This window comes from Seriola dumerili, unplaced genomic scaffold (genome assembly GCF_002260705.1).
Source record: "Seriola dumerili isolate Sdu_G_001 unplaced genomic scaffold, Sdu_1.0 BDQW01000052.1, whole genome shotgun sequence".
Classification (NCBI taxonomy): Eukaryota; Metazoa; Chordata; class Actinopteri; order Carangiformes; family Carangidae; genus Seriola; species Seriola dumerili.
In genome coordinates, this window is record NW_019174307.1 from 21,249,472 (window position 1) to 21,264,551 (window position 15,080).

General features: G+C 41.5%; 1 protein-coding gene across 1 annotated transcript in view; it reads left to right on the plus strand.

The window, feature by feature from the left end:
• Nucleotides 1-15,080, plus strand: part of cntnap5 (contactin associated protein like 5) — a 138,435-nt gene that overhangs the window by 89,324 nt on the left and 34,031 nt on the right. Inside the window, exons 9-12 of the mRNA XM_022740130.1 lie at nucleotides 1,496-1,639; nucleotides 4,802-5,072; nucleotides 10,277-10,420; nucleotides 11,193-11,352. Of these exons, the coding sequence (XP_022595851.1) occupies nucleotides 1,496-1,639; nucleotides 4,802-5,072; nucleotides 10,277-10,420; nucleotides 11,193-11,352 (719 nt within the window). The remainder of the gene's footprint in view (nucleotides 1-1,495; nucleotides 1,640-4,801; nucleotides 5,073-10,276; nucleotides 10,421-11,192; nucleotides 11,353-15,080) is intronic.

A 15,080-nucleotide genomic window follows, 5' to 3' on the forward strand; every position in this document is an offset into this window, starting at 1 on the left:
CGTGTCCATAATGCATAATAATCTGAAAGGAATAACAGACTGCCAAGTGGACTGTCGACCTCTGATAACTTGTGCACAGCATTTTAACATTGTGTGACTCTACACCGAGTGCTGTGGAAATTTGCAATTTGCATTATTATTTTACTCCAGTTTCACTATTTTTAACATATTTAAACCATTGTCCAACAAAAAGTGATATTGAGGTATGCCCCCCTCTTACTGGTGTACAAGTGTTAGCTTTAGCTTTAGCATCGTATAACCCATATGCAAATGTAATATATGTGCATATATTGAATTTCTACGTATGAAATATATGTACATACAGTATAAAATAAAAAAACACACATGTAGAAAATTCACTATGAAACCTATATATGTCTTAGCCCATACAAATATGTATGTTTATGTATGTGTGCTGACTTTGTAGACATATGTTATATAATATATATTGATATTATATAGTAGGGTTCAAAAGTCTGAGATCACTTTCCCAGAATGGGAAGATAGACATGTTTAAAATGACTAAGAATAACATATATAAGCATTTTTATATGCATGATGTTTTAATAAATTTGCATCTATAAATTAAATATACTGTATATTGTTAACATATGTGGTCACAACATGTTATACCATATAAAAATTCATCATATAGATATTTTTTATATACCGTATATATACAAATTTTACTAAGGGTATTTCATATATGTTATAAACGTATATCATCATATATCCAGAGGATGTATATATGTGATGATGATATATCCCCTTATAGGTGACATACAGTATCTTACCGATCTCTTAATATTGGCACAAATATGTCATGAAGTAGATTTCATTGTAAAATTAATCAGCTTTTTTTTTTTTTTTTGAACAAGGTTAATTAGCTAGGCATAATTAGCTGATAGGTGATAAAAATGTCCTGGTGAAAGTTGTCATTTCAGCCAGTAAAATCCACAATTGCTGGCAGGAAATTCTTCCGGGAAGCCTTTCAAAAATATTTTGGAAACTGGCTGCAGGGATTTGCTCCCATTCAGCCACAGGAGCATTAGTGAGGTTGGGCACTGATGTTGGGTGATAAGGCCTGGCTCGCAGCTGGTGTTCCAGTCCATCCAAGGGACATTAGATGGCGCTGGGGTCGGGGTCCTGCGCGGGCCAAACCATTGTACGCATATTGTATTCATATAGTCGCCGTAGAGTGTGTGTTTGGATCAAGCGAGTGGGTTTTGTTTTCTCACTTGCTGAATCATTGGCTCAGCTGCTTATGCAGTAACTGGTCAGAATAAATGTGTGGGCCTCATGTATTTTGAGGCTGTGTTTACTCTGGTGACGGTTTCACATGCAGTAAAAATACAGAGCAGAATGTAAATTTCATTTTCTATCGTTTTTGTGAAAATAGCACTCATGAATATGCATCTCGATACTTGTTTGTATTGGAACAGCGTCTGTATCCAGCAACAAATGTTCTACATCTTCTGTTTTCTTTTCATGGAAGCTGAGTTTCGGAGGCATCCCGCTACCCGGTAAACCCGGCACCTTTCTGAGGAAGAACTTCCACGGCTGCATGGAAAACCTCTACTACAACGGAATCAATATCATAGACCTGGCAAAGAGACGCAAGCCACAGATACACAGTGTGGTAAGTTTGATAGATTTTCAGAGTTCAGATTTTTAGGCGGTGTTGAACACCACCACGCTGCATGCGCTTTTAGTGAGTCAGCTGCTTGTCCGCCTGCATTCAGCGCACACAGAGTGTGAAATGCATCAGATCTTTCTTTTGAAGATGCAAAAGCTTGAGTTTAATGAACAGGGCCAGACGGTTACGGGATTTTTCATGCTGATACAGAAATTCATGTTTGGGTTTTTAAAAATCTGATATGATATATCAAATATTCATTTTTTTTTTTTTTTAACATAAACACTATTAAAAGATATCTTCAATACAGAAATGCACAAGTAAGACATTTAACAACTGAAAAAATAAACTATGACACTGTTTCTAAATTTCTTCAAACATGCATATACCTATATTCACCTATCTTTTACTTCACAGTGACATAAAGCTGCACAGGTACTTCTGTGGCTCTGTTGGTGACTTGTACCAGGTCATGAAAAATCCTCAGCTCCGCCTGTAGATCCAGGTTGAGTCTCTCCGAATGATTTCCTGGAGCACAGTCTGGTTCATGTGTTTCTCTTACAAGAACAGATTAAGTGTCTTAAAAGCTCAGAAATGTGGAAAAAGCACTGTGCATTTTACAAGCCATGTTACCTTGCAGAAAGTCTCTTTTACGAAGGAAAATTGATATAATAAGAGTTAAAGAGAAGAGAGAGAGGAACAGAACGGGCACCCATGTGGGTGAGTAAGAGAACGTGGGCGGCGAGCACATTGAGAAGAGAAAAGTCACAGTGTAATATGGCTTAATTTGGTAATCATATATTGCATTTCATTGTAATTCTATAGTTTAGCTGTAAAGTGTGATGTGTAGAGCGTAAGTGTGGACTAGAGTCTGTGGTAATAATGACAACCACAGATTAAGTAATGACAGCTGTCTGATGTACATACAGTATATGTGGGCTCATATAAATGTCTCCTGAAAGGCTTCAATAAGAGCGGTTGCTCCAGAAACTCCGAGACAGATTCCCATCAGGCAATGATGTATAAATAAGGTGATTTTATAATGAAAGAAAAAAAATGTATATATATATATATATATATACATATATGCAGGAAAATATAAATGCAGGAAAAACCCACCTGTCACTCAAAGCAGCCACTTTCCTTCACCATTCAACACAAAAATATTAATGCTAACACATTCAGCATGCTAGCTGCTCTGTGAGGCTGTAGCAGGCACAGCGGTGCTTTGAACTAAATGCTAACATCAGCATGCTTACATGCTCACAGTGATAATGCTAACATGCTGAAGTTTAGGTATAATGTTTACATGTTTATTAGGACGCATCATCAGGGAATCATGAATGTCTGTACAAAAGACCAACCGGAGGAATTTTAGTTTTATTTCTCTTTGTTGTTTTTCTCTCAGCTGATTTGTGATTTGATGATATTTGATAGTTCAGATTTGAAGTATTCTGGTGAGAAACTGGAAGGAGAGGAGAACTTGAAAACAATCGCCACATCAAACTGCAATCCTAACTACTACATCATTAAGCCTAAGTGTTTGAGCGGATTCATTTACAGAGTCAACCTCCTACACAAATCAGACCGGTCAGCCAGAGAGCCACAAGCCACATCTCATCTGAGACACCCCCCCCACCCCCCCCACCCCTCCATTTAATGTCTGATTGCTGCGTTAAAAGGCCTTTACTGACAACAGAAGCAGAGAGGTGGAGAGAGAGAGGGAACGTCATGATGGAAGCTGTAATGGAATTTCAATGGGACAATCTCCCTGAGGTTGATGGAGGAATCACATTGAGAGTCAAAGAGCTGTGATTGCTCTGCGCTGCCCTGCAGGCTCCGGGACTGATAGGACTCTGACCTCAACAGACATGACCAGTCTTGAGTTTGAATGTACCTAACACAGCCTCTGCATTGCACAGAATTAAACGGAAATGGTTTTTTTATCTTTAGCCGCTCTACGATATTGGTTTGGGGCAAACAAATTTCAAAATAAATCGGTGGATTCATTTGAGGTAGACGTTTCTGACGTTCTGCTGATGTTGGCGTTTACACAGCGTCTCCAGCCGTATGGATTTCTTCACTATGCAAAGAAAATCTGTCGAGGGAAAACTACAAGAAGAAGAAAAGAGTTTTCATTTGTCAGTTTCAGTTGGATTCCTGTGCCATTCTTAAAGGAATAGTTCAACATTTTGGGAAATATGCTTATTCAATTCAAAAACTGCTTTTTACCAGTTTCTTTCCAAGTTATGTTTTTGTGTTGTCCGTCCGTCCCATTCTCCTGAGTGCGATATCTCAGTAACGGCTTTGAGGAATTTCTTCAAATTTGGCACAAACATTCACTTGGACTCAAAGATGAACTGATTAGATTTTGACGGTCAAAGGTCAAAGGTCAAAGTCTGTTTTTTTAGCCATAACTCAAAACTTCACACAGCAATTATGACATTTCACACAAATGGTTAATATTTTCTATGACTCTGGATAAACAGGGATGTAATCTGAAACTAGTCTGAGTGGCGGAGGCAGACAACCGTGAAGTGATTATTATATATTTTTTTTTTTATCTGCACAAAATACTGAAAATTATAAAAGAAAAGTTATTGTTTTATGGGCGGTTATATACCCAGCTACTTCTTGGCCAGTCACATTAACACCTGTGTAAAATGAAAAGATTAAACAAAGTGGTTGATTATGTGCTGATTGTGTTACCACGGGACTGAGAGTGGGGTGTCAATCTTCTCTAATAACTCAGTAAGACACAGATGAGCATAATTCCCTAAACGTCAAATTACTCCTTTAATTGCCATGTTTGTTTTTTTGTTTTTTTTATTGATATTGGATCAATTTTTTTCATATCATACACTATGAAATGTGGCAGCTGTATCATTATCATTTATATTTTCATCTAAGTAGTGCAGTAATTACTGCTGATCATTAATTCACAATTAATGACAAATAATTCAGTTTAAGTGGTTAAAGGTCTCATTTAATGATTCTGGTTGGGGTGAGGCAGAGGTTTTGCTCATGTTTCTTTAACCATCTGGTTCCTTTTTGTGCAAATCAACATGACATTTATTTCCAGACGTATCACAATGAATTTCACATGAGACCAGCCTCTCCTAACATACATGCAAATCTGCGTCCTTGGCTTTTGTCGTCCTCCAGGGCAACGTGACCTTCTCGTGCTCGCAGCCCCAGCTGGTGGCTTGCACCTTCCTGAGCTCCAGCAGCAGCTTCCTGTCGCTTCCATCAGCGGCGGCGTCTGCCACGGGGGGCTTCTCCGTTCGCTTCCAGTTCAGGACGTGGAATCCAGATGGGCTGCTGCTTTCCGTGCAGCTGAACCCGGAGCCCCAGAGACTGGAGCTGCAGATCAGCAACACCAGACTGCATCTGACCCTTCACAGCTCAGGACAACAGAAGTCAGAGGTCTCCACTGGTGTGTCCACAGCACACACACACACACACACACACACACGCAAGCATGCACGCACGTAGAAAACACACACATTTGTGTTTGTGAGGACTGGCCCTTGTCTTCTTTTTACCTAAATTATTTATTTAAATTATTTGAACATTAGATTTTTTTCCTTCTGTTTTTGGTTAAAAAAAAGAAGCTTTATTTTGGAAAAAGTCACATGTTGTTATTCAGTAAAATGAAATTGAGCTTGAAGGAGTTTTTGACCACTATTAGTGCTAGTGTAGCTGTTTCTCTATGACTGGGTCCACCTTTCTTTGTCTCATGCACATGGCGGGAACATGACAGTATCTGCTGCAATGCACCTGCAAAGACGAGAGGAAGAAGCAGATGAAAACATTCAAACAATGCTGGATTTGAAATTCTTTTGCAAATGTTTTTTTTTTTCTGGAAAAGAAATACATTCAACACGTTGTATAGAGCTCAAGGATGCACACAATGTGTTTTGGGGACTGACACTGACTGTGAACATTTTCTACATTAATTAAAAAACCTTGAGAGGAAGAAAGGAGTTTTCCTTCTGACTTGTGGGGAACTTGAGACACACACATCCACATGAGCTTGCTGACCCCAAAGCGCCCTATTTGCACAATGGAGCGCACAAAGTCTTGCTTGTTTTTTTGTGCTTCACTCAACTGAGGCAGACAAAGACAAGACAGTATCACCCCCCCCCCACCCCGCACCCACCACCACCACCACCACCACCACCCCTACCCCACCCCCCAATCCAACAAAATCTGGAAACAGAGCAGCGCGGAGTGGTGCAGGTAATTTTCACCTGACTTACTTTTATCAGCTTTGTCCCCCAATAAACTAAAAAAAACATTTATTTTCACAGAGGAGATCTCAGAGGAAAAATATCACCCAATCCTCTGTGGGATTGCTTAGCAGAGATAACACAGATAACTATGATTGGTTGGGTAAGCCAGGCTCTCAGCAGATGGTGGGCTGCAGGGAAATATAGATGGAGAAGACAACCACGGCTAAGGGACAATATTTCCTTTCATATAATTTACCTCAAACTGCATTAAATGAACTGCTGTAGGGCCTATTAGCATTATAACTGTGGCTCATGACGGGTACGACCTGGGGTCCTCGTGTCGTAAAATAAAAGTTTCACTGCAAATTAATTTAGCAGAGCAAAGAGGAAATCTCATATTAGCTTTCATATGAATCGACTTCTCAGTAATTTAGGTTTTTATTTATTCACTCACTTATTTTCATTAGGATTCCTCGTTCTGCTTCCTCCTCCGCCGGATTTTTCTTTAGAGGTCACAGCTAAAAAAAAAAAAAAAAAAAAAAAAAAAAAGATTATCGAGCCGGCGCGCAGATAGCATCTCGGTTACAAATGGTTGGTTACAGGGGGGCTAATGCAGCTACTCAGCACGGAGACCATTAACATTTTAAACGTACTGAGAGATAATCCCCGGGATCTAGTCTGCAAATGTGTGTAAAACGCAGACCTGCCCTCTGCGAATGCACTGCATCAAACACAAGATGTGTGTTGGGGGGGGTGGGGGTGAATTCCCTAATTACACTAGGGTACCAGGAATAATGCAGTCAAGGCTTGAAGAAGTGTGTGTGTGGTGTGTGGTGGTGGATCCTGGGAGCAGCTGGAAATCCTTCCCTGTGATGGATGTGAGATCCAAGCAGAGGAAACTGGACTCACTGCTGGTGGCTCTTTATAGCACGCTGCGTAGGGTGAGCGTTACCTGTTGATGCCTCTTTAGCGTGTAACATGATCCCCTTTTTCCTTTTTTTTTTTGTTTTGTTTTAATCATCATAACCATTAATAACCTGAAAGTGCTGCACCATTAGAGGAAATGTATGCGGCAGACAAAGCTCCGTCACTTCCCAGAAAAGAGGGAAAGTTGCAAATCTCAAACTGAGGATTTTAATTAAAAGCAAATCAAGTCAGTAGATTATCGAGCACCTTTCTCACTACTTCCCTCCCAAGGCACAACAGTATCACATACCTCATAGCAATGTCAAATGTAGCACGGCGGAGGTGTCTCAGTGCACATCATTAAACGGAGCTGCAGGGGCCTCCACAAAGTTGTTCCAAATCAGGTAATCTTTCTATATTTAACCCTCCTCTTCTTCTCACTTTTGAGCTTTATTAGAAAGATATATATATATATATTATCTTCGGTTTGGCGTGTGGACAATGGGGTCGCTCAAGGATACATGCCATCGGCGATGTTTGATAAATTGCTGCGAGTGCACAAGAGCGTTAGTGTGGAAAGGATATTGATCCGTATCTTCCTCTGTTCAGCCCAGAAATTATCTGCATCAACAGCACGGGCTTAATTTTCACACAAGCAAACAAGCTTTGTTTTACAGTCAAACCGAGAGATGCACAAGTGTCTACGAGCGGGGTAACAACAATCCAGAATGAGCTTTTGTTTCATTTGGCTTACGCTGCATCTACTGCCAGTTACGGCTGTCGAGGACTGGAGGCAGCAGCCAACTGCGAGCTGGGTGCAGTAATGGCATGAAACTGTCACATGAAACTGTCTATTTCCTGGAGGCTCAGAGATATAGCCTCATGCATAAGAAGAATATGCAAACATTTTATTTTTCTTAACTGTTGAGCAAGAGTCATGCAGATCGCTGATTTGATACAAAAACACATCGGATGTGTGTCCTAGAAAGGGCAGCGACACTCCGAGCCTGGCCAGCAGCACCGTCATCAGCGAGGAGATCATGATATATGAGCTGAACAAGGGATGGGAAAGGAAACTCCCACTGATGCTCGCCAGCAGTCCCTCGCGGCTACGCTGTTTATTCCATGAAACAGTCAATGGAGTGGAGAAAAACGCCCGTGGCACTCGCAGTCTCGCGGCATTAAAAGGTTGTGCTGTAAGCGACAGGCACCAGTAGACTCGGTGTGGAAATCTCAAGTTCTCCCAAGAGCTTGGACATATCTGATTTTAGACTCAACTAAAATTACTCCCAAGGTGCATTCTGCGTGACCACCACCCCCCCCATCCCACCCACCCCCCCTTCCTCTGAGCTCCCGAGCTGCAGCACAGCTCAATCTGGATGCAAATTTAGTCCGGGACCGGGCGCAGTCAGAAGTGAGGTGTGGCTCAGTAATTTCAAGTCCCAGCTGTCATTGTGGCATTGTCCTCCTTGAGAGCTGCAGCTCTGTGAAGATGAGCTGTCACTGTCAATTTGAAATAAACGTTTTGTGGATCAAGCCGAGTTGAGCTTATTACTCATCTTTAAACAGATTTCCAGTTTTCGGTTCCTAGGTAACAAAATATTAGATTTAGCAATTTGTTTGAAAAATGAGAATCAAGTTTTTGGATTTTGTTTTTCTATCAGAAGGGAAATTATGGCATTTGAAGGGAATGAATTGGATGAGGAAGAAAAAAAAAGCCAGTTTGGGTGAAATACAATTAACAGGAATCAGGCAGGAAATATGCGTAATGAGCATCAGGGTGATTAGACATGGAAAGTAAAAGATTAAAAGTGATTTGATTGGGGATTTGGTTTAAAAAAAAATTACTTTCATGGCACCAGGTGTCTCACACACTAAGAAATACCAACACACAGTACAATCACTACAACCTACACTTGGCTGGACTGCAACAGTGGGCCAGCCCTATGATCTGGAACGTCCCTGACTGACTGACTGACTGACTGATTATATTTCCATCACCGGTCAGCCAGGTGCCTCTCACTGTGTCGGAGTTTCTGGTGCTAACAGGTTCTATTAGACGGGTGTTTAAAGCCCGCAGTGTTGCCAACTTAGCACATTGTCACTAGATTTAGAGACTTTATTTCGAACGCTGGGTATAATCCTGGTTCCTGACTGGACCGTGTGCGGACGCCAGCTGAGAGCTCAGGGCTGCACCTCTTGCTACGGGCAGTCTACCGAGCCGCTCTGGTTTCCCGGCTGCTCGGGAACTGCAGGGAAGCACTTCCAATACACTGAGCCTCCCCGCTTTCATGGCAATTAAACTACTTTCATTACATGTGACATTATTACTAAAGGAGGCAGAGGATTAACTAAACATGAGACACACCGAGCTGAGAGAGAGCAGGAGAGGGGGAAGTCATCATGTCACGTCATGTAAATACAGCTCAAATCACAGCTCAGTCTTTGTCTTTGATGTATGTGTTTGGGGATTTTGTCAGTTGCGGTTATAAAATCAGGATTTGGCCATATACTGGAGGACCTAAGAGAGCTGGTGCAGCGGGTAGAGTCTGGTCGGGTCCCGCGGTCCAGTCCAGCACAGATGTTATATTAGGGTGGCGAATGTCCAATAAGGGCTTAATGGATGAAAATGTACAAGTGTTTATCACACCTCTGTGCTGGAGAGGACCCACCAACTTTGTTCTGAAGGAACTGGGTGGTGAGTGTCACAGGAATCACCAGTAATGAATCTGAGGGCAGAATGATAAACGGCGTCTGGGGGTTTGAGAGTGGAAGCTGCAGAGAAAGACTGAAAGAAAGACTCAGTTATTCTTTTCTTTTCTTTTCTTTATATATATTATATATTCATATATTCATATATATATATATGTATGTATAAATAGCTGTGTACAGTATTTAATCACCACTGGTAGTTATGCACCTACAGTATTTGTTGACCGTAGTTAATTAACACCAAGAAGCTGACATTAGAGTCACTTTTCCTCATTAAATGTTAACTTCATTTAGATGGTAAAATATGCAGGAAGTTTGTTGACAAGTGACAGAGCGGAGGGGGGAGGGGGGAGGGGTGGGGGGGGTCTTGTGTTTGAGGCTGCGAGTGTTTGAGGAAGGTTGGAAGCTCTGTGGTTGTCTCTTGTGTCAGTGATGGGAAAACAACTGTGAGAGGGAACTGTGCCGAGAGGAAATTAAGGGGATTTGGTGGCGGTGTTGGCAGGTATTACAAAAATATCACTATCAGGAGTATCAAAAAAGGTGAATCTTTAATTAAACCCAAACACCGGTGAAATGAATTAAACCCAAGTCATGTTCTCCTTTGGCCACTGCCGCACCGCCGCCTCCCTGATAACACAAATGCTGATGGCCGCTGAGAAAACTCGGCCACCATGACTGTGAAAGATTCAGAGGAAACAAAAAGCAAAGAGAAAGCCTCCGGGTCGACGACAAAGCAACTGTCTGTGCTAACTAAAGTGTTTGCTAATTGTGAACTGTTCCTCTGTAGGTCACAGGGTGAGTGATGGGCTGTGGCACTCAGTGAGTCTGGACACGAGGAATCTGCAGATCGCTCTGACCGTGGACGGTCAGCCATGCTCCACAACTGAACTGTGGGAACAAGCGGAAGCAAGAGGCAACTTTTACTTTGGAGGTTAGTGGATTCTCACGATGTTTTCAGCCGGCTCCCAGTTTAGAGAAGCAGATGGGAGCAATGTGCTGCTGTGGACGGGGCCCTCCGCAAAAACATGTTTTAGCCACTTTGCAGATCAGCTGTTTGTGTCAGACAGAGCTCGCCGTAGGTGCGATTGTGCTATGGTGACCAGACGTCCCAGTTTTCCGGGGACAGTTCCAGTTTTTGGTGGCCTGTCCCCAGCTGGACCTGTCCCTGGAAATGTCCCTGTTTTTGATTGTGAATAAAAAAAACCAGACCAGAGAGAAAGACCGAGCAGCAGAGGAGAAGGGCAGTTCCCTTTTTGTGTTCCGTAGATAAAGACATCGGATATATTAATGATCTACTGATCACAGAACTGGAAATGTTTCTCAGTTTTCATTTCAGAAACCTGGTCACCTTTTCTTGTGCGTAGGAATACGGTAGCTCAACAGTTTGAAAAAATGTCGTTCCAAAGGAAAGAGCTGTTTGACAGCGAGATAACGTGGGGAAAATAAGTTCACACTTTTACTGTGGGCACAGCAGCTAAAACACGTTTTTGCAGACGGTACCTGCCACACATCCTCAGATTCTGTGCTGGTGCTCAGAACTGGGAGCGCAATGATCTGAATCTACTCCAGGTAAAACACTGACTATAGATAATTACCTCACGTCAAATAACCCGAACTATCACTTAACAGAATAGTTCTTGAAAGCTTCATTCTGCTCGTACAGTAAAAGTCAAAAGGTGGCATCATGTGTCGTTTCCATCCAGGCTGTCCCACCATGGACTGCCAGGTCCCCACTCCGACCTTCCAGGGGTGCATGCGGCTCATAATCATCAACACCCAGCAAATGAATCTAAGTCACGTGCAGCAAGGATTGTTGGGAAATTATAATGAGCTTCATTTTGACACCTGCAACATAAGAGACAGGTAATGTACTCTGAATTTTTCCTATTTACACTTTTGTTTAATTAGAGGACAGTTCTCAGATCGAATTTACACAAAAAAAAAAAAAAAGAAAAAGAAAAACTTCTGACATTCAACAGACAAAAAATGTGTCAGACGTAAAAATCGGAGAAACATTATCCAACTTGGCAGCAGAGTTATTCATGCCCACATTGTTAATTTGTGAGTGGCAGTATGTTGTCTACAGAGCAGCCTGAAAGTCACTGACATCTTGTCCCGCGGAGACAAACATGCTGACAGGATCATCCAATTAAATTGCAACAGAAACTCGGTAACACCTTCTCTGGCAGAGGACTATGCTAACAAGCTGCTCCCTACTGTCCTGCCTGGCATGCTGTCCCTCATTACCCCGCACAGCTGTGGGGCCCACCGTGAACGGGTTCGAGAGAACCTACGAGCTCCCTGGATGTGTTGCGTGTGGCTTGGAACATTTAAAGGAAACGGGAAGAACATGCAAACTGCCATTTCTTCCCCTTGTATTTGGCCCCGAGGAGAGTCGCATCTTTGTCAGATTTCAAACTACCTTCTTTCCGGGCCAGATTGTTCGCTGTCGGAGGATTTGCAAACACAACAGTGCTGCCAGTCTGTTGTGTCAGTGGGCGAAGGGGTGCACTGTAGGAAATGACAGACGATGGAGTGAGATTGGGGGTTTGTCCCAAGCTGAGACGCATACATCTTTTGTATGTATAAGTGTTTTTCTTTTGTTTGTTTGTTTGTCTTTTTTTTTTTTTTTTTTCCCCCTAAAGACTTAACATTGATGGATGATGGAAACCGGGCTGACATGGAGAATTCATATTATGAAAAAGCTCTTTGTGAATCTTTCAGATGGTTTAAAAAGATCGTATGATATAATATAATATAAGAAAAACCCTGAGAACTTTTTTGGCCACTAGGGGGAGAAGGCACACACCCCCCAAAATATTATCTCATATAAATTGTAATGGAGTGCTGCAGGGATGACGTATTTTTGCAGGCCAACCCGGATGTTAGCATCACCCTGGTTCCCTCAACAAAAAGTCAATGGGATTTTTACAATGTCTTTTGGATTACTGCAGAAAAATGAACAGAAGTTTATGATACTGACACGTTTTGTTCAGCAACACCACTTCTATTATTTTTGAAGACTAAATACACTCACCAGAAGGAAAAAGCTAATGTTAAAGTTGAAAACAAACATCACTACCTCTAAACTTTCAATTTGTAGTTTGATTTAGCTCTTTCTTCTTCCACAAAAGCCTTTCTGCTAACGAAGTTAGTAACAGTTTGCAAAAGCGCAAGTATAAACACAATGAGGCGTGATGACATTTAACATCCCCAACTACCTCTGTGTCTCATATAGACACTCGTTAGCAACCGTCTCATTTTAAGAGATGTAAACGCTTAAAGAAATCATGACTGGGGTATTTACTGATATATATTTTATGTTGTAGAATAAAAGGTGAAAATGTCTTGAGCTTGTGATAACCACAGAGCTTATTTCAGGCATCTAACCAAAAACCCATTCAAGAAACCAATAGACTTTGGTGGTAAAATGTGAACAAATTTCCAAATAGTCTATTGGCCAACATCTTTACCTTCTTACACAAACCTACAGGAGCGACAGACGTTTAAACCTGCATTAATTGCTTTAGTTTTTTGCCATTTTTGTTGGAGTAAACACACAGTAGATACACATCAAGCAGATAGAAACATTAGCATCATTTGGAGTCGTGTTTTTGTCCAATACTCTCTCCTTTTTACCGTGATTTAGTCTCCACCGACTCCTGAGTAATATCGGGTTCTTTAGACACTTTCCTCACCAGCTACATGCTAACTTTGTCTGTCTGTCATTTAGTGCTGGGCAGGTAGAGTACGCCGGGTTTATCAGAGCGACATGCAGCTGCTGGAAACGATGCTGATCAGGACAGTGATCCTGCACAAGTGCTGTGGCGTAAAACACAAAGTGATGAATAAAAAGAGGTTTCGCTCTCTCTCAAAAATTCAATTTGATTTTATTTGTGTCGCGTCAAATCACAACATACTGTATTTCAAGGCACTTTACTGAGTAAATACAATACTATAGAGAGAAACCAACAGTTCCCACCACGAGCAAACACTTGGCGAGGAAGAAAACCTGTGTGTACTTATTATTTTAAGAAAAGATTTCTTTAATAGTCCCACAGTGGAGAAATTTGCAGTTTTGCAGCAGCAAAGTGGATGGTACAAAAAAAAAGAAAAGAAAAACTGCAAAATCTCAATTTAAAATACTTAAAAACAAGATCAATAGTAGATAATGATATTATATGTACAGATATTTAGATATAACAAACATAGCAGCAGAGAAGAGATATTCACAGTTGGTGTGTGTTAAGTCTTGGGTGTTGTCTACTGAGTGCAGTGTTTCTTATAATGTATGTACGCACTGTCAGACTGATTGTTTTGATGAAAATAATAATAGTAACAATAACAGCAGTAATGATAGCAGCACCAATTAAAAATGATAATAATAAAAATGATGATGATGATGATGATAATGATAATGGGTGTGTGGAGTATTAGTGGCACATCTGGATCCTGCAGCTCTGCAGTCAGATACCTGCAGAATGAGGGCAGAGAGGAGAAGCACAAACTACAGCAGGGAGGAGACAACAAAGTTAATGACATGCAGTAGTGTGATATAAATGCATGGAGAGAGAGGGAGAGAGAGAGAGAGAGAGAGGTGCTCAGTGCATCATGGGACTTCCCCCTAGCAGCCTCAGCCTATAGCAGCATAACTAAGGGATGGTTCAGGGCTCACCTGAGCCGGCTCTATGAGCTTTATCAAAAAGGATAGTTTTAAGCCCGACAGCTGAAGGCTGTGACTCCCATTCTGCTCCTGGAAACTCTATGAAGCACAAATAGTCCTTATTATTTTGAAAGAAAAAAAAAAGTAAGAAAAACAATATTATCTGTACAGCATTAAGAGGTGAAAAAAAAAACAAATGGGTAAAAAATTACAGATTTGAAATGTATTTATAGTGACTTCATAATGTATTTCATAAGAAATATTGAAGCCTTTAAAGTACAAATGAAACAGCTTATCTACAGCATATGCATTATGCAGTATTCATGTTTGTACAGCAACAAAGACGGTAACGCAGATCGAAAATGAATGAATGTATAAGCAGGTTCTTTTTGATATATAGTCGATGTCTCTGTTTGCGAGGGCATGACACGTGATGTTCGGCCGACGCTGCTGCTGCTGCTGCTGCTCACTGCGTCAACGTTAACGTCGTTTCACTCACTGTTGCAGATTAATGACACCCCCCCCCCCCCCCCCCCCCCTCTCCCTCCCCACAGAGTGTGAGAAAATTAACTTTTATCAGTGTTAATTTCCTTTTCTCTGTGTCTAATTAAATCTTGTGACTCAATTTGTGGTCAGCGTGCACTTAGGTGCGCCGGCTACTGTAATTTCATGACCTGTACGGGCGCTCACGAGCACACGAAAAGAAAATAGCTTGACGGTAATTAAACCAACGGGTGCAACCTTATCTGTGTTGCGGCTGGCCCGCTCCGCTGCAGTTAATAGGTGAGAGATGAAAGTGTATGAAATTATAGATGCACGCTAGAAAGGCTGGCAATTATGTGAAACTGGAGGAGGCTTGAGGAAGGGACTATTAATCAGAATGGTGCGGTTTAAAAAATTCTGCGAAGCGCTCATTGTGGTGAAATCC